Consider the following 20,023-nt stretch of genomic DNA (forward strand, 5'->3'; position numbering starts at 1 on the left):
CTCTTCCACGCCATCTCTATCAACTACCACTAATTCTCCCTTTCATTTTTGTCTGGGCTTCTTCCTTTTTCTATGGGCGAGAAACCAAATGGGTTGCTTTCATTTGCCAATCCAAAGTCCAAACGAATCCATGGCAATGAAACCGCTCGCTTAAGTCGTTTTTCTGCATATCCACATACTCCACTCTCAATCCTGAAGATTACTGAATCAGTCGGTGAAGTGAACCGTTGCTTCGGAGTTAAGTGGCTATGGAGGCAACTGGGGCGACGATATCTTGCGCCAATTTGAGCAGTAGCACACATCAGTGTAAATGGAGCCAGAGATTGAGACCCTCTTCGGAGCTAAGTAGAACGGTTTTCTTCCGCAATTCTTTCCGCAGCGGCAACGGGAGCCACTCCCGATCGCTGATTACGAGAGCCGCTGCTAAAAAGAAAACCAGAACGAAGAAAGCTACGGTTGCTGCTGATGAAGAGAAAGTCGCCGAGATCGCGGATTCAAATCAAGAGTTGCAGCAGCAAGCTCAGCCGCCGCAGCCGAAGATTACGTTGGACGATGTGAATCCGGTGGGGCTGGGGCGGAAGTCCCGCCAACTGTTTGATGAAGTGTGGAGGAAATTTTCTGGGCTGGGTCAGATCTCGAGGACCACCAGGATGGATGACAAGGAAACTCTTGATGCTCTGCTCATTAGGGAGGGGCCGATGTGTGAATTTGCTATTCCTGGCGCTCAGAATACTACTGTGCTTGTTGTTGGTGCCACTAGCCGCATTGGCCGCATTGTTGTTCGAAAACTTATGCTGAGAGGCTACAGCGTCAAGGTTTTACTTGATTTGCTTATTTTTATGTTCTTTTCAGCTCTCTTGCATTTCTCGCTACCCCCTTCGTCAGTGTTGAACTCTTTGAAAGTGTTACATTGTATAGAGCTGATATTTCATAGTGAATTTTGGGAACTGAGATTGCTTATCTCAGTGAAGCAGTTCTTCTCTGGCACTTTTGGTTGGTGCTTTTCTAAAATGGTTTTTGAATTTTAAAATCACTTCTCATCATCCAACTAGACACAACGAGAACTTTGATATATTTTCTTTTAATATCTGTGAGAGTTGAGAGTTCAAAGTCGGGTTACGTCCACCTCGACTAATCTTAGCAAACACCTGTTTGAGCCTAACTACTAGTCTAGCCACAGTGGTTTTTTTGAACAGTGCTTTAAATGGGTCAAAAACACTTCTCAACCATTCAAAATCATCAGGTTTGATAAGGTTTTCTTTATTGGTGGTAAGAGTTCAAGCACGAGGTTGAAAACTTAAGAACTTAAAACTTTTGTCTTTTTGGAGTTGGCTTGGGTAGATGAAGCAAGCCTCTTAGCTTTGTTTATGGTGTTTGTTGAAATTTATTTTTGATTGTGATAGCAACAATTTGAGACTCCTGCAACATGTGCCTGTGAGCTAACATATATGGTAATAAAATTTCATTTAAGTCGCATGGTTTAAGAATTCAATTGAAGGATCATTAGAGTTGGAATAAGAATTCAGTTGAGACAGTAGTTTAAGAACTCAAGAATCCTGAAAAAACCAACGATCCATTTGATTAAATCATGTTTGTATATGTCAAATTTAATGTTGGGGATTTCCTCAAATGCCCACAAAATATTCCAATTGAATCTAGGCACGATCTATTTTTATTCACTCAACCATTTTATCCAACTCAGTTCATAAATTCTTTATATTAACTGAGCCATCAATTTATCCTTGTGTTAAGCAGGCTCTAGTGAGGAAGGCAGACGATGATGTTGTGGATGTGCTTCCAAGGTCAGTGGAAATAGTGATTGGAGATGTGGGTGATGCGAATACCCTTAAGGCTGCTGTGGAAGGCTGCAATAAAATCATCTATTGTGCAACTGCTCGTTCCACAATTACTGCAGATCTCTTCAGGGTTGATCATCAAGGAGTTTACAATCTCACCAAATCATTTCAGGTCTGCCTGTCGGCATTCTAAAATCATAATCAAAAGTACTCTTTTTGACAGTGGAGTCATGAATTTGGGCTCGAGTATTTATGACTACATGTTTTTGCAAACGGCAAGTATTCTAAGAAATGACCACCACAGAAAAGAAACATGGAGAACTGGAATAGTTGATTATTACTTCTCATCCTGCATAATAAACGAATACTTCTTTATGTTTTTTTTAGTGGACTATTAATTGCATTTTAGCTGAAAACATGAACATCATGTATTGGCTTCTGTATTTCTTTTAAATGTCATACTAGCCGATTCAAGAATTCCCATGTTTGAACTTTGCTCTTTAGTCAGTTAGTGGAAACCCGATTTCCATGGAAGTACTTGGAAAAAGCTGATACCTGATGTAAATTGTAGGACTATAATAACAAGCTAGCACAACTACGAGCTGGAAAAAGCAGCAAAAGTAAGCTTCTGCTTGCAAAGTTCAAATCTGAGGAGTCATTGAATGGTTGGGAAGTTCGCCAAGGAACTTACTTCCAGGATGTTGTTGCTGCTAAGTATGATGGAGGCATGGATGCGAAGTTTGAATTTACTGAAACTGGAAATGCTGTCTTTTCAGGTAAAACTGATACATGTTGCACTATTCATAAGATATAGCTGGTTCATGGACAGCGAAAAGAACTTGTTTCTCCAGTGCAATCATTTTTCTCCAATTTTAATTGGGTTGTGTTGAATAAAAAAAGAAGAAAAAGAGAGAGAAAAAAAACAATCAACATGTAATGTTTTCAACTTTCACTGTAGGATATGTTTTTACGAGGGGAGGATATGTTGAATTGTCAACAAAGCTTTCCCTTCCCTTGGGATCCACTCTTGACAGGTTTCTGATTTACTTGCCTATTTATTATTTTTATTCCTGGTTAAGGGTTCATTTAAATAAAAGTACTAACTGCAAATCCCTTCATTTCTTCTATGTTTCATCACTAGATATGAGGGGCTCATTCTCTCTGTCGGTGGGAATGGAAGGTCTTATGTGCTAATTGTTGAAGCTGGTCCTTCAGCTGATATGACTCAAAGCAAACTGTATTTCTCAAGGTTTAGCACAAAAGCTGGATTTTGTCGGGTAAGAATCTCTTTTGCCAAAGTGTTATAATATTCTACAGATGCAGGCATCCAGAACAAATCTGTTTTTTCTAAGCTTTTATTTTCTGCCAACTTTTTTATATCACCATGGCAGAATACAGTTTACAAGATTACATCAATTATTGGCAGGTCAGAATACCATTTTCATCATTTCGCCCTGTAAAGCCTGATGATCCACCTCTAGATCCATTTCTTGTGCATACATTGACCATTCGTTTCGAGCCTAGGAGACAGGTCAGTGCGTCAACTCTGTCCTGGAGTTGCATTTTCTTTTATTCGGATTTTCTTGTTAAGTGCAGAAACATTATACCATTGAGCGGCATTGTTGTATGTTTGTTGTCCAAGTGCAGTTTGCTAGTATTTTCTGATTTTTAAATGATCGATGTTCCTAATTTATTAGGTTTTATTTAATCATGAAACAGATTTTCTTAAAAGAAAAATATTTTATCTTTTTATTCTTCTTCCTCCTTTTCCCATGAGCATGGTGCCGCTCGGCCCTCGGGTAGCTTCAATTCATGTGCTTAATATCTGAAATAACAGATTTTTTTTCTTTTTTCATAAAAATATTTTATCTACAAGAAAGAATTCATCCATGATATAACAAACTAAAAGTACATGTTTCCAGTGGCTACTAACTTTGTATTATTGTCTGCAGAGACCTGTTGAAGGATCTGCTTCAGGGGTAAATCAAGACTTGAGAAGCTTTAAACTCATATTGGAGTACATAAAAGCCTTGCCTGTGAGTTATTATAGGTGTCTCTATGTTATTTATTTCAATGGCCATTATTTGGCTCTTGTTTAATTTTCCTTTCAATTCAACGATTCTTCATATGATTATCAGACATTAAATAACGAGATAGGATTACAGACGCAATAATTTGTGGACTATTATATCAGCTGCAGTCTGAGTTCATTATTGCCAATGACTTGATCATTGATACATGAAACTTTTTGGTTATGATTAATAGCAATGGCCGTTATTTAGAAATCAAACTTGTTTCCTTACAATATCTTTATTTTGTTTTCCATCTTTTTAAAGATGCTCTTGAGTTCATGACCAAATTTCTAAAACATAATCAGATTTTTGTAAACTATGGTCTTGTTATCAAACATTTTTGTATTGGGCGGAACTTGGAAGTTTAACTACGTCATGTGCTTGATTTGTGCTATATTCTGCGTTTGGGTAGAAGCATTTACATATTTTCTTACAATAGCCTCCATAATAGTCAAATGGGTGTTTTACAGACTGGGCAAGAGACAGACTTCATCTTGGTTTCATGTACAGGATCTGGTGTAGAACCTACCAGAAGGGAGCAGGTTTTGAAGGCAAAAAGGGTATCTCTATCTTCTCATTTTGTACTATATTTTGCATTTCACTATTCAATGTTCATTCTAAAGTATGTAACTTCTTGCCTTCAGGCTGGGGAAGATTCATTGAGAAGATCAGGCCTCGGGTACACCATCATCCGTCCAGGTCCCCTCAAGGTATAGTTTTTGCATCACGTTTGAATTGATAATTGAAGTGAGCTTGTCGACTCTTAAAGGGCTTTCTCATTTCTTTAAAATTCGCAATATTGCGTTTCATGCAATGGATCTGATTTAACCTACACTACAGTAGATTAGGCTGATTAGAAAGTCATGGAAAAGATCAAACTTGGCTTTGATTTGCCATTAATATCCAGTTCACCTGTTCGGGTGGCCCTGGATATAGGGGAGCAAAGCTCAAACTCCCCGTTATCCCAAAAAAAAAAAAAATCAGTTCACCTGCACTGTCAAAACCAAATTAGACTGATGTTTGACCTCAAGCTAAAGTTTTTTTTTTTTTAATTGTAAACCTTGATAGCCCTCCCCCAAGGTTCTTAAAGTTAATTGCCGTGAAAGATGGACATTTGAACGTTGTGAAGCTATAACCTTGGTAATATCTGTGCGACAGTAACAAAAATGTGCCTTTCTCCTAGGGTGCACAATATATTAAAAAAAATAGACCAAACAGACCGAACCGACGTTGTCTACTAGGGGGGCTAGGGTTTGTAAAACTTGCTCCTGTCTGCATGCCTCTGTTTACTCCCTCTCATGCATCTCCCTCGCTCGCTTCATCTTCTCAAATCTCACCTGCTCCCCGTCCCTACTGCTCAGTTCTCATGCTGGTTCTCATCCCTCTGTTGGGTCTTTCCACACGCTACCACTCGTGTTATTCCTCTCTCATGCAGAAATGCACGCGGACAGCAAGTGCAGCACTTAAAAAACATTTTCAGTTTTGACCGAAGTGCACTGTTGTCGGTCGGTCGATGGGTTGGTTTCTTACATACAGTTCAAAAACTATTGGTTTCCTTTATACCAAAACCAACGGTCAGATTATGGTGTTAGTTTGCAAAACCAACGTATAGTGCACCCCTACTTTCCACGTTTCTGATGCTATGTTTTATCTTTGTGAAATTATATTCAGAGCATTTATTGAATTCACTCAATCGTATGTGCTGCAGAAATGTAACCGAACTTTGTTTTGCAGGAAGAACCCGGTGGCCAACGCGCACTTATATTCGACCAGGGAAACAGGATAACTCAGGTAAGGAAAATGGTGTTTTCCTAAGCATAGACGATCAAACTCAGTCCTTAGCTGGTTTACTGTTTCAACCTTTAGGCCATAAGCTGTGCTGATGTTGCTGACATCTGTGTAAAAGCGTTGCATGATTCTACCGCAAGAAACAAGAGCTTTGATGTGAGTAAAAAACTTCTCATTCATTGGCACTAGTGTTCATATCCCATGACCACCAAAGTTATACTGCTTCCAGGTATGCTACGAATACGTTGCTGAGCAAGGAAGGGAATTGTATGAGCTGGTAAGAAACCGAAAACATATCACCGCTAATTCTTCGTAAAGTTTCACTTTCTTCCTTTATACTTTAACTTTGAAATTATGTCTAAACCACGTGGGCTCGGGCTCACTAAACTTTTAACTAAACAACCATAGTAAAAGTAAAAAGTTTCTATCTGTGTGCAGTTTGCTTCTCATGTTGAAACTCTGAATTTGTCATATGAAGAGTTGGCATGTATGTTTGTGTTTGCAGGTAGCTCACTTGCCTGACAAAGCCAACAACTACCTGACCCCAGCCTTGTCTGTTCTAGAAAAGAATACATGATCTCATCACTCCAAAACTTTGTTACTTTCAAAGAGTGCTTCTTTTGGAAGTTGCCACTGAATACATATTTTACTATCCAGTATATAAAAGATGTACAAATTCATTCACTGTTTGCCAACATGGAGACTACTTTGATCTCTGATATTTCTCTTGGGAAGGAAGGGATGTAAAGGAAGTTTTATAACTTTTAACATGTATCAAGTTCATTCATGATGTTTTGGAGAAAATAATGATTTTATTGGAAAGAGAAAGGAAAGGAAATTTTATTTGTGTTCTCTTCGGTGTCTCCTCTCCTTGTAGTAAATCAATTGGATGTTCTGTCTTTATCAGAATCTCCAAAACATTTCAAATCGTGTCTAAGAGATTTGCGTGCTCTAAGAATTGGCTAATGAATTCATTTCCTTCCAATTCAAAATTCAATACTATGGTCAATAGGTTTTCTTAATTTTAAAATGTTCAACAAGTTAGAAAATTATTAAATATAAAACTGAACGTTGAAAGGCCTACTCTTTTTTTAAGTTGAAGGACATTAAAGTTGTATGAAAAAAAAATGATGTTATAAAATATTATATATTACAATAATAACCTTTTATAAAATTTATAACAAAATATGTTGTTTATTGATTTTGATTTCTAGGCATGCCTGGGTGTCATGTAGGTATCACAAATACCTACGTTTCTAAGCTTCTAATTATCTACACACAGAAATCTAGCATTGATAAGTGCTCTGTAAAATGCACTCTGATGCTTAAGTTAGAATTCAAATTCGAAGTAAAAGGATATGAATCAAATAAAGTAGAGGGGCAATAATCTCGAGCGCGAGTGTCAGTTTGAGAGTATGTCGAATTATTACAAGTTGTATCGGAAAAATCGAATTACTTTCGTTAGGATTGCTCTATTCCTTATATATGGAGAGAGAGAAGGGGAATGAGTTTCCATGTGAGTGGCAAACACATGAGGTGACATGTTGCTTGCATTGTGGGGACATCTCTCTTTCCTCCTCTGGTTATTCTTTGAGGTGTATCGCAATTTAAGTATAAGGTGTCAGCACTCTACCAGTTGGCTACCCAGGTGTGCTCTATCCTGAAGCTAATGTGCTCGACATTGGATTCAATCTTGTCGATTCAGCCCGCATGGTTAAACTTAAAGGTACATCACATCTCAATTTTACTCGATAACATTATTAATAAAATTTGAGAACATGAGTAAACACTAGTCTGAAACACATTATTATCACTTTTTTGGAATTCTTAACCAAATATAATTATAAAGTTAAGATCTAATTTCTAAATTTACTACCTAACATATATAATTATATGATAAGGAAAGGGGGTAATTGAACAAACATAGAAAATCAATGATTCTTCGACTAAAATAACGCGATTCTTGAAACAAAATGGGTGACTACTTATACATTGATAACTTTATGTTCTGTACAACTTTACAGAGTAGTTCACTTTGAAAAGAATGTCAAAAAAATTGTCCAAAAAGCCCCAGCAGCACAAATGAAAGAATGGAAATACCTACTTGGTCTATGCTTCTTCTTTGGTCCTATAACTTAGCATCTGTTTACTTGTTGGACTGATAAAAATACACATATATGAAGAAAGTACTCAGGGTTCATTAAGTTGTTCACCACCCATGAAAAGGGAATTTGACATTTTGGTTCAATCCCTTGGATCCTGACAAGCTTGATGCTAGGATGGTAAGTTTGCAAATGTTCATCACAAGAAATTGGTTCTCTTTGTTCTGCTTTTGAACAATGCAACTGTTCTCTATGATCACTTTGTGCTTCCTCGCCTACAACTGTTGATGGTTCCTCCTCGGTAGTTGACTTTTTGGGGAAAAGCTCGGGTAACAGACTCCTAACAGCATCATATAAGGTGAAGCACTTGCCTGCAATGCATAGAGATGAGGAAGAAAATCTCTGGATTTGTCTAGACAGGCTGAGTTATTCATGATTTCTTCTAAATGGCAATCGCCATATAGTGGTGCATCATATGTTTAGGAGGTTTTATGTTTTCTGAAGTACGAGAACTCTTAAATTGATTGTGAAAATAATCTATCATCCATCAGTACAACATAAATTTGATTGGGTAGTCAAATGTCATGATGAATAGCTATATGTAATTAGACTTTACCAAAAAATAAGAAAGCTAAAAACAATCTGTTTGATAACTATTTTTTTTAGTTTTGTGTTTTTAAAAATCAAGCGTATAAACACTCTTTATACTCATGTGTCTCTTTGTTTTGTCATTGTTAGTAACAAAATCTTATCCAAATTTTGAAAACTAAAAAAAAAACATTTTTTAAGAACTTGGTTTTGTTTTTGAAATTTAGCCAAGAATTTAAATGTATATTTAAGAAAGGTGATAAACATGCCAAAGAAATTACATGGGAGCAAACATATTTTTTTTAAATAAAAACAAAATCGTTATCAAACCAACTAAAATAAACAAAATAATGGTGTGAAATTTAATTGGTAAAGCATTTGCCATACCTTCTTCATTAATCTGTATAGGACGGTTGATGTATGAGACATCATCCCAATTATTAACTGGTGGTGCATCTTCTAAATCGCCAAGATCTTCACCAACATTCCTTACATACAATCGGACTGGAATTCGACCTAAACAAAAGCTTAAATAGTAAGAAACTTATACTAACAAGGAAATGATATCAAAAAGAGGGGTTAATAAACATTAGCCATGGAGAGAGAGAGTAACAAAGGTGAGTGCAAATTTAAAAAACATACACAGACCCATGTAAATTTGGATGGAAGTCCAATATCTGGAAACACACTACTTGTTTGACTTACAGAAGCATTAGAAAATTCTTTTTAGAATATTAATCACATATGGGGTGGGAGATTCGAATCTACACCCTCTGAGAAGTAGAGATGCCAATTGCTAAGCTATGCCCGCTCATATCGGCACATTAGTAGTTATGCGCCTTTCAAATAGAAGATCCAAGGCAGAAGAGTCCTGATTGGACCCAGAAAGGATTGAAATGGAACACACTGCTTGTGTGATTTACAGAGGTGTTGTCCTAAGCTGGCCCATACCCATATAAACCACCAAAAGAGAATCCATCAGAAATAAATAAAGAGTCTGCTCTCAACCACCTCAACAAAGAGATCCTTCAAAAGAAAGATAATACCACCAGAGTATCCATCTACATCTAAAGAGGGCTACGAGTTCGACCAGAGCTCCAATTAGATTTAACAAAATTTCTATTCAGCAACTGTTGTTTCGTTTCTATGAGAATCATAAAATCTGCGTTAGTTGACAACGGTTCTTTTTAAGATAAAAAACCAAAACCCCTCACATTTCAAATCAAAACAATAATTTGGAACAAATCTCCCCCCACTCCCAAGGGAAAAAATATCATTTAAATTTAAATTTCTATTCTTAATTTTGACTCTCAAAGATTCTGTTTGTACAAAAATAAAAGCAAGAATCAAAGCACATGGTTTGATGCGATGCCAAACCTTCAATGAAATATTTCACTTCATGGTGATTTCTTTTAAAGAATAGACAAAGAGAAAAATTTATTGGTATAATTACAAAATGTAACCATATGAAACAAAGGCAAAAGAGTCTACAGAAGGATCTCCAATATGCAAACTTAGATACAGAGGACATACAAAAGAATCTATTAGTAGGAGACCAAAGGGAAACTAAATGGTAATATAGTCCCAAACCTTGCAAAAACCTCTCGTTTTACTCTCATACTTCCCACCAATTTCCAACTTCTCATACCTCCAAAGGGAAACTAAAAGGTAAATGCATACCAAACCTCACAAAGTCCCTCCATTTATCCCCATACCCCATAAGATAAATTCTAACACGTATTAACTATAAGTACACTAATGCTTACTATATCTTCATGTAACCCAAAATGCATGAAGCAGAAAGTAAAGATCTTGAAGTTGATAAACATATAATATGCAGACCAAAAATGGGAGGGAGGGGAAAAGAAACAGAAAAGTAGAACCCTCTTTCATGACCTTTACTCCAAGAGTTCATTCTACACACTGCCATCCCATACCATATTTGGTGGAAGAATGCAGTATAAACAATACTCATCATCAAACTTTTGCTTGATAAATTGTACTTTAAAACTAAAAGTGCCTTGAAGTTTGTCATATATACCTGTTATTAGTTGTCCTGCTATATCCACCTCATCAGTATTTTGACCAGGTAAAGATACAGTTGATATAGATTTCAACGCGTTCTCGTGGGCAGTTCCTCCAAGCTTAAGTTTAGATGATATATGTAGGTAGGCTTCCAAATCACCTGCTAGAAAATAATATGGCCAGTGAGCAGGGTAAAAGTACAGAAAAACACATTATTAAGTACAGTGGATTATATTTTTAAATATTAGTTGTATTAGCTGTATATATTTATATTAATAATTACCTTTATCTTTTTAGTTTTTTTCTTAATATTAGATGGGAGACCTGTATAATTCGATTCATATCTAGATGGTGAAAAACAAATCTCAACTGTTTCTTACTCTCTTTCTCTTTCTTTGATCCATATATATACATAAGAAATATAATATTCCTTTCTTCCAAAAAATCAAGTAGGCCTATAGGATATCCGACGTTCATAACTATCATTACTAACTCCTTTACAGATCTCTATGTCCAAAAAAACACATTTACAAGACAGCTTCCACCACAATGTAAAGGAGTTCAATCAAATCTGTCATGCACACATAGTAGCTTGATATAGCTTAGTAGTAGATGCATCTTCATTTTCACTCAACCAATGCTTCTTTCTGGACATTAAAATATCTAAAGATAAAACATAAACATAGGATCTGCGTAAGGGAAATCTTAAAGCATATTGGTGTTTATAACCTTTGCTTAGTGGCAGGCTTATGTTCCGGACTCAATTGTAGTTCCCTGATTCCCTCTACCATTTACATAATGAGCTCTTTTAGCTTCTATTCAACTTCAACATTTATGTAGTGTACAAAGTGTTCGGTGACGGGAAAATGTAATAACATGTGAAAACTCAAGTGCCATTAAGCATATTGGTCGGACATTGTAAATCACGTCATGACCTCTAAATCAATAAGGAACAATAAAGAAATCGTCCAGAACTAAACATTGAACAATTGAAATAGGTTATGGTAAAATCAAATCCCACTCTCATGATTATGAGGAAATGATATATATTATGTACCACATACATATCAATGGAATCCATCAGAATAGTAGGCGCACACACCAATATAACAAGTCAATAGTCATAAATTGGAACGTGGATGGATTGATATTAACTATGTTAAATATATAAATACATATAATTTTTCATTGAATTAATGAACAGTTACAATGTAAAATAAAATTTAGAACATAATCTTGTACACCATTCCCTACACTAGAATTACTACCCATCCACTTAACATTTCAAGTTAAGTGGTAATTTGACAAAAACATCCAAATGGTACAAAGACCACAGTCTATCATCATCAGCTCCGATTAGTTAAAAAATAAAACCTTACTAATAATGTAGCATACTCAGAAACTACTTCATCAATTAAACTTCTCAAAAATAATTCTCCAACTGCTAGTATTTTCATCCAAACAGTGGCACCTTTATCGACTGCCACTTTTTACATTCTCAAAAAAACTGCATTCTAAAAGCTGGTCTCCTACCCATTTCTCTTCCCAAAAAATAATTTCTCTTTCCATAACCTAACTTCAACAGAATTTACGTTCCTGCTTTTTCAATAGAAACAGAAAATATTTTCATTCAAATCAATAAAAAGATATTAAAGGGAGGGAGAGCCCCTCTAACCAAGTAAGCTTACAAAAATATTCCTATTGGTGTAAATAAAAAAAAAAGATTTATTACAAGATTTCATTGGAAGGGTGCTCTAATTGGAGGCCGCGAAAAGTAACTAGATCACAAAATTACAGAAGTAAAATAAAATTTCATTGAGATCATCATTTCACGTTTAGAAATTACTAACTTAATTTAAAACGAAGGTATTTCTGTACTTGTTGGCATACCATTCAACACAGAACGCCATAACTCCACTAGATCAGGTTGAGACAGGCTCATAACATTCTTACTGCTCCCATTGAAAATGTAATCAGCCTGGTTATAATGAACTTCCCTTGGTCAAATTTGAGAATTCTCTTTCACCAAATATCATTAAATTACTGACTGTCAAATAAATTACACAACATGATAGTGGTCATATTAATAATAATGATTAACAATTAATAACAATAGAATCTTCAAGGAGACTAGTAGAGAATTTTATAGCCTTTGGGAGGTTGTTTAGCACACCACCTCCTCTCTGGCCAAATTCCACAGATTCTCGTATATGAGATTTTGGGAGGAGATGCCCTATCTCATGCTTAGTGTATCTTCTAAAAAAGGCATCATCTCCAAGATATACTTCGGGAAGCCTTACGATCAAGTGATTTTGGATTTTTTGGATGAGAACAAGATCATGTAGAAAAAAGTTTTTGGCTTCAAATGGAGAATGTAGGTGGGGAACTGTCTACAGTCAACTAATTTCTCTTGTAATCAACGGCCTACCAAGAGAAGATTTTTTCCCACTAGGGAAAGACAGGGTAATCCACCTTTGCCCTTCCTCTTCATTATTATGGCAGATGTCCTATGTTGGCTAATGACAAAAGGGGTGGGAAGGTATGGTATAGAAGGTGATATTCTTCTTGCAGAGATCATAACGATTTTGACAAGATTTAAAGGAAGTATTATCAACTGACCTCCTTTAATGAGTTAATAAAGCTCCACTTTATGCTTTCCTCACCTTCACAAGGAATCAACAACTGTTTTGGATAACCCCTAAAATGTACCTGCAAAAGAAGGAAAAAGAAAGAAGAGAGAGAAGATGATTTCCATTTCACATTTGACGCACAAAACATGAGAAAGTAAAGGCAATATCCTATTTCATATAGTTCAAAATACTCTTGGCTTTAGCCGACATACCCCAATAACCAAATTCACTTTAGAGAATAGATTTTTTTTAATAAGAAACCGAACTTTTCATTAAAGCAAATGATAATAGAAGCAAATACAAATGGCATACAAAAACAAAAGCCCAGAAGGAGGAGCCCTAACTAAAGAAAGGGCTTCTGATCCAAAAGAATAGAACCTAACTGATAATTACAAAACGTCTTCAAAATAGAATCCCACGACGAAACATTTAATCTAATGAGGTCCCAAACCGACTCTCCATCTCTCTCCACCCCCTAAATATTCTATTGTTCCTTTCCAACCAAATACCCCATAGAATCGCAAAGAAACAAGCCTGCCACAAAAACCACTCTTTCTCACGGAAATGAGGAAACAAAAACACTTCCTACACCATAGCTCCCCAGTCTCTATGACAAACCCAAGAAACCTCAAAGAATCAGCCCTAAAAATTCCTAGGGAATGGGAACGAGATCATGTAGAAGAATTTTCAAACCTAAAAGAATCTAGAAATTTGACTCAAAGATGGATGGGGCCGACAAGATGGTGGAGTGAGGAAGAAAGGGGGTGATGAAATGGAGAGGGGAGGGGTGAAAAGGTGGTTCCAGTGGCAGATGACTAAGGGGTGGGGGTTGGAAACACAGGACTGGAAAAAGAGAGTTGGATAGAGAGAAAACAACGAGATGGTGAGGTCAGGGCATTCAATGACAAGGTAAGGATGAGGGTGGTGGTCGATGTCCCCACCGACCCATCCACCCCTCTTCCCTCTTCCCTTACCCTTGTTGTCAGCCACCCCTCCCTTACCCTTGCCGTTAGTCATCCTCCTCTCTCCTTACCACCCAACCCCTACCCCCTTTACCCCACGCTCTCTATTCCTTCTCCTCCCCCCTCTAACCATTGTTCCCCCCAAATCTAGAGATTTTTCAGATCTCAACAAATTTGGAAAATTGATTCAACAAGGGGTTAGGGATGACGAGATGGAAGAGTAGGGAAGAATGGGGCAACGAGTTGGAAGGGGTGGGGGCATTTGGCAGCCAATGACAAGGGTATGGGTGAGGGGGTGGTGGTAGTGGTCGACGACTAGAGGATGGGGATGTTGGACTAGGGAAAGAGGGCAGGGTGGGGAAGAATGTGGGTGATGGGAAGGCGGGGTCGGGGCGACCAACAATGGGAAGAAGTGAAGGGTTGTGGTCAACAGCCAGCAACGCAAGGCTAGAGGTGGGGACGACTAGACGTGAGCGAGAGATTGCCACATCACCTATAACATATTATAAAATAAATATTTTTGCTACAACAACATAAAAATAATATACTAGTTAGCATTTCATTAACGGTTTTGTTAACTTAGTGACCGAGAGGGAGCATTATTGAAACCTCATAGGCAAAAGTGTTTGATTTAGGACCAAAAAGGCATTTTTACCTTATTAATTTACTAATTTAAATACAGTCGATGGCTTTAATTGGCTTTATTTGTTAGAACTTAGAAGACCACTATTCCAAATGCATTGGGAATTACTAACTATAAACATCGTTACTCCTATGTCTCTCGTCTCCCATTCCCCTTTCCCATTTTCCTTTCTCATGCCTTCATCCCCATCCCAACTCAGCATGTCTACCTTTCCAACTTTTTCAACATCACCACCATCTCCTCTCGTCCCTTCTCTTTCGATAGTGTTAAACTAACAAAATCAGTTTGGTTGCATTCTTAAAAAAGAGAAAAGAAAATACCTTTTTCATTAAAGTAGGTAATAGGTACAGGAGTAGCACCACTCCTCTCATCCCTTCTCTTTCGATAGTGTGAAACTAACAAAATCAGTTTGGTTGCATTCTTAAAAAAGAGAAAATAAAATACCTTTTTCATTAAAGTAGGTAATAGGTACAGGAGTAGCACCACAATAGAGCTAGAATCACTAAGAGAGTCGAAGACAACTCTTTCTCCTTCTCCATACACTAGAATTTGTTAGCGTTAGCTTGTTCATTGCTACAAGAACCTCATAACTACCCCCTCACCCAAAAATTCTTCAAATAATCTAGGTGCAATGTCTATGTTCTGCGATGGGACATCCCACGAGTGAGCAAAAAATTACAAGAATAACAAAGAAAGAAGAATTAGAAAGGACGTGATGGCCATGATCCATCAAACAAGCAAGCAAAGACTTACAATCAAGGATGTTGAAATCTTGGGGGTCCACACTAGAGTTTACTGGGGAAGGCTATACTCTGAGCAAAGAATTAGAATATTAGATTCCTAGTCACAAGGAGGTTTTCCAAAATGAAGGTGGTGGGAAAGGGAAGAAAGCCATTGTTAGAAAGCAAAATTGGAATAATGAACACATCTTTTTGAGAGAAAAATTAAAGGGGTGTGAAAACAAATTATGAAGGGAATCAATGCCAATCCGATGGTCTATTTGGAAAAAAAAATGTGAGACCTATTCCCCACAACGAGCTAAATAAATTCCTCTCTCTAACAACATAGACCCGGCCCAAAAGCTAACCAATTACAATTCAAAAATAATACTACAATTGCAAAAGAAGTTTCTATGGTTTAAACACCAACATGCATTGATCTTTACACTATTACAAAAAAATATAATAATAATAATAATTAATAAATAAATAATCTAAAGAAGACAAATTTTCTTCAAAAGTTCTCTAGTTTCTCCCCTTCCATATTTGAAAACCAAGACCTCTCATTGCACAATCCCACAAAATCTTAGCCTTATCGTTAATGTTCCAACCTTTTAGGACTTCCGAAAACCAATCGTCCCCATTTCTAGCTAGGTAAATACAGCCCCAACTCATTTAGATTAAAGGACCACCCACAATAAGCGAAAGAGCAATGCAAGAAAATATGGTCTAGAGACTATGGAATTATATTTACTTGTAGCAACGTTGAACCGAGATCTACATGTACTAGAGCCTCAGTGGGAATTTGTGATCCACCCAACAGTTGCACCCTATAAATGGCCACAATAACTCCTCCATAGAATATTTTCCTTCTGAGTGAATCTCTACCAATTTCATCAAAAGGGCGTTGCTCCTTTATTTGAAGGACCCGACCCCAAGGTCTCCATAAATGGAGGGCAAAAGGGCCCATTTCCAACTAACCAAGTGGGAACCAAATCTATACTCACCACCATTCCATATAAAGTCCATAATCAACCTCTCCAAGAGTTAATGACTTTGAAAGGAGCACAAAGAATAGAAAAATAGTAAATGGTCATACTATTTACAACCGATTGAACCGACATCAATCTTCCACCCTTTGAAATTTGCAAACTCCTCCATTTAGGTAGCTTGGCTCTAATTTTATCCAACAACGGCTCCCAAAAAGCAACAGTCCAATGGCTATCCCCAAGGGGGCCAAAGGAAAATTTCTCCTCTTACACTACATGTTGTAAGCCACCGCATCCACCTCCTACAAGCTTACGTTAATCCCAATGAGGAACACCTTTTACTTTTCTCTTCTCTTACACTCATACTCTGGCAAATATATGGTATTTTCATCGAACTTGAAATTTTAAACTTTGATTGAGTTATTATCCTGAAAGTAAAGATAAATAAAACTACAAAGTAGCTGAAATTCCGTTCCTACAAAGTTCAATCAGCAGTCATGCACCTTCAATCCTAAATCTGTCGTTGACACACCTAGAATTCTCATACTTCAGATGCAACTGCAGTCACATAATATACAATCATGACCCAAATATATTAATTTTCATGTGCAACTAGACAAGGTCAATTTCATACGGGCATTCCCTTTGGACTCAGAACGGTCCTTTAAAGGTCAGTTTCTCCAAGTTATTCAAACTCTCTTCCTTTCCCATGGTTCTGTTCCGGATTTTTGGGACACAACAAAAGGTTCTTAAAATATTGTGCTAAAGAAGATCACTAAAGGATGATGAGATGGAGGAATTTGGTGGCCTTCTGAATACACTCGGTTCGGTCTCGATTACTCAGGGTGAGGATCAACATTTATGGACAATTGATCCTTCTGGTATTTTACAGTGAGCTCCATTTGCATATTGAATCAGTCCTATTCTATGCATCGAGATTTGTTTATAGATTTGTAAAAATCCAAAAGTCCTAAATGTGTTTTCTTGGATTCTTTATCATGGGAAGTTAAATACCGTAGATTTGATACAAAGAAACTTCCTTCAGCTTTGTTGCTTCCATCATTTTGCGTTCTTTGTGAGAATAGTGGAGAAGATCTTGATCATGTCTTCTTTCACTATTCATTTTGGAAGGAAGGGTGGTCATCTCTTTTTAGATAGTTCAAGATGGATTGGGTTTTCGATTTAAAAGCTAAAGCCAACTTGTTTCGGCAAGACTATGCATTTCTCTTCTACGGCTCGACTTTTATGGATTAATACGGTTGAAAGCTTCCTCTCAGAAATATGGTTTGAGCGGAACACAAGGCTCTTTAAGGGCAAACGAAGATCTTTGTTTGATTGTCTCAATTCAGCCAAGTTTAAGGCCTCTCATTGGTGTTCTCTGGCGGATTTCTTTTCTCATTATTCTCCTTCTCTTATTTTTAACAATTGAGATGTTTTCATTAGTCCGTAGTAGTTTTTTTTTTGCATCTTTTAGATATTTCCTTATTGGTTATGTTTTTTGTCTTTTATTTTCTTATTGTATTTTCACTCTTTCAAGAGTTTGTATCATTGAGCAATTTTGTTCCTTTTTATTTCATCGATGAAAAGTTCATATTTTGTTCAAAAGAAAAAAAAATGCAACTAGATAAGGTCAGAACTTTTTAATTTGAAAAGTTTTTCTTTCCTCCAAGTTAAAGGAAAATGGGAGTCTAATACAATTTATAATAATTTTATTAAAAAAAAAACTTGAAATATAAAAATGAAGAGATGGAACTTGTACCGTCAGATTCCACGGTCTTTCTGGTTCTGCACATAGAAGATCAAAGAGTACACCCGTCGGTATATTCCTGAGAGAAGCATGAACCAAATTCTATCATGATGATGAGGTAATGTTTTGCATGATTATTCATTCTGAATAAATTACTAAAAATATAATCTTCTAAAAGTGAACATCCTAGAGTACTAAACCACTGTGGAAATATTGTTGTCAAACTAAACTGACAATTACGTCAACGAAATTAGCAAGGAATCCAATTGATCAACCACAATTTATTATAATCGATTACTATCTGAAACACTTTTGTCCTTCCAGTTATTGTTATGTAAAGTCATACACAATTAGGAACAAATATCTAAAAAATCATTTTACAACTCTTTTTCACTAAAAACAATAAATATAATAATTAAAGCAGTCAAAAAGATCTTGAAAGTTATTGCCTTTTGGGCAACATTAGACAGATTAGACTTGGGATGAGTAAATAAATTTTTGAGGACAGGAAAGATACCTTCTGAAGTTTTGGGACATTTTTCAATGAAACTGTGTTTCCATTGAAAAATCAAAAGGTTACAGAAAGTAGGTCCGTCCAACTGGTCAAGACATGTACTAAATAGTAGAATGCCAAATGGATATAAGGATCATAACAAAGTCCCAAAAAATCTCATGAATAGAACCATCTCTTTGAAGGCCCTCTGGTTTTCTCTCATTCCATATTCTCTAAAAAGTTGCCATCACTGCAATGGAGCGAACGGCAAAATTATTGCCTGCCTTCTAAATGGATTACCTTGATAGATTTTTTCACTTAATATTTTTATTTAGAAACAATTTTGAGTGTCTATAATCTTTCTCGATTTGGTTAAGTCGAATATCTTATCTTATAATTATTTTCTTCTTTTTATACTTCTCTATAGTAATGAAAGTCCTTCCCATTAAAAAATACAAAATTAAACATAATATGTTTCAATTTTCAGCTTTCTTCTCCATAACTAAGGAAGATGGCGTAGGGTGTACCTCGTGAGACATGAGCAGTTAGAGAAGAAAGAGTTAGATCAAAATAAAAAATGTAGCGGTTATAGATACATAAGAAATCCATAAGAACTTCCCCTAAAGAGAGAGAATGACGGAGAAGAGCTAGTGAGTAGTTATAACTCATAACAACAGAGGCTAGTAGGAGGATCTACCTCGGGCTATGACTGAGTTGGCAGATTACTAAAGATAATTCAAACTAATCCACACAATTCCAAGACACTATAAATAAAGCGGAAATTCAAAAGAAAAAAGAACAACATACCATTTAAGTGGCAAACCCTTGTACTCAAACCAAATGGTGTCAACTCCAGGAGGAAGCGTACTACTGAAGTAAGGTTTGATCTGAGAAGCCAAGAGAGGCAAGTAGCCAATCCGAGGAGCTAAGACCTGAAATACACCATAATACACAATCTTAAGATACAGACAAACATCTCCTCTTCAAAACTTCAAATTGAAAACACAAGAAGAACCAAATACAACAGCCCAACTTGGCAAAACAGAGTTGAAAATTTCCCAGATAAACAGAAAGAGACCATCATAATTCATAAGCATCCATTGATGATATCAGAAAATGAGAAGTGCAGCGAAAGAGGAGTAGAGAATTACCATGGCGGGGGGAGGAGGAGGGACGGTGGTGACTTCGGATTCGTGGAGATGAATCTGCAATGGAATTGCACCCTCCCATATGAACTTTAGTGCTTCCATCGCCCCACTCCCTCGCTTCTTCTCTTCGTCAAACACTGTAATTTTGCCTTTTCCTTTGATTTTCTATTACCCCTTGCCAATACTTTGATTTTCTCCAAAATTGCCCAAAATCTCGCACCTTGTGTTATTAATTTTTTTTTATTTGCTTGATTTAATTATTGAATTATCAGAATTTCTTTAGTACAATAAATAGGTAGGTGGGATATCAATTATTCTGGA

General features: G+C 36.6%; 2 protein-coding genes across 4 annotated transcripts; one reads left to right on the forward strand and one right to left on the reverse strand.

Moving 5' to 3' along the window:
* Positions 1–6,508, forward strand: HCF173 (high chlorophyll fluorescence phenotype 173). The gene is made up of 13 exons (XM_022287743.2): positions 1–815; positions 1,756–1,968; positions 2,368–2,572; positions 2,755–2,830; positions 2,938–3,073; positions 3,223–3,327; positions 3,749–3,832; positions 4,339–4,428; positions 4,513–4,578; positions 5,603–5,659; positions 5,735–5,812; positions 5,886–5,933; positions 6,162–6,508. The coding sequence occupies exons 1-13, from the start codon at positions 249–251 to the stop codon at positions 6,231–6,233; spliced, it is 1,797 nt and encodes a 598-aa protein (XP_022143435.1). The 5' UTR covers positions 1–248; the 3' UTR covers positions 6,234–6,508.
* A 1,108-nt stretch (positions 6,509–7,616) lies between these two features.
* APG5 (autophagy protein Apg5 family) lies at positions 7,617–19,932 on the reverse strand. 3 transcript variants are annotated; one of them, XM_022287689.2, is made up of 8 exons: positions 19,706–19,932; positions 19,362–19,486; positions 18,074–18,140; positions 12,991–13,080; positions 12,262–12,349; positions 10,388–10,534; positions 8,734–8,862; positions 7,617–8,129 (listed from the first exon to the last, which is right to left on the reverse strand). In XM_022287689.2, exons 1-8 carry the CDS (start codon positions 19,802–19,804, stop codon positions 7,792–7,794), a joined length of 1,083 nt encoding a protein of 360 aa, XP_022143381.1. In that variant the 5' UTR covers positions 19,805–19,932; the 3' UTR covers positions 7,617–7,791. The 3 variants fall into 3 exon arrangements, with proteins under 3 accessions (XP_022143381.1, XP_022143382.1, XP_087983857.1); XM_022287690.2 differs by having other exon boundaries at positions 10,388–10,531; positions 19,706–19,930; XM_088127731.1 differs by lacking the exons at positions 19,362–19,486; positions 19,706–19,932 and adding an exon at positions 18,579–18,726.
* Positions 19,933–20,023: the final 91 nt, after the last annotated feature.

The sequence above is a fragment of the Momordica charantia genome (assembly GCF_013281855.1).
Source record: "Momordica charantia cultivar OHB3-1 chromosome 8 unlocalized genomic scaffold, Mcharantia_2.0 BLBB01000008.1, whole genome shotgun sequence".
Taxonomy (NCBI): Eukaryota; Viridiplantae; Streptophyta; class Magnoliopsida; order Cucurbitales; family Cucurbitaceae; genus Momordica; species Momordica charantia.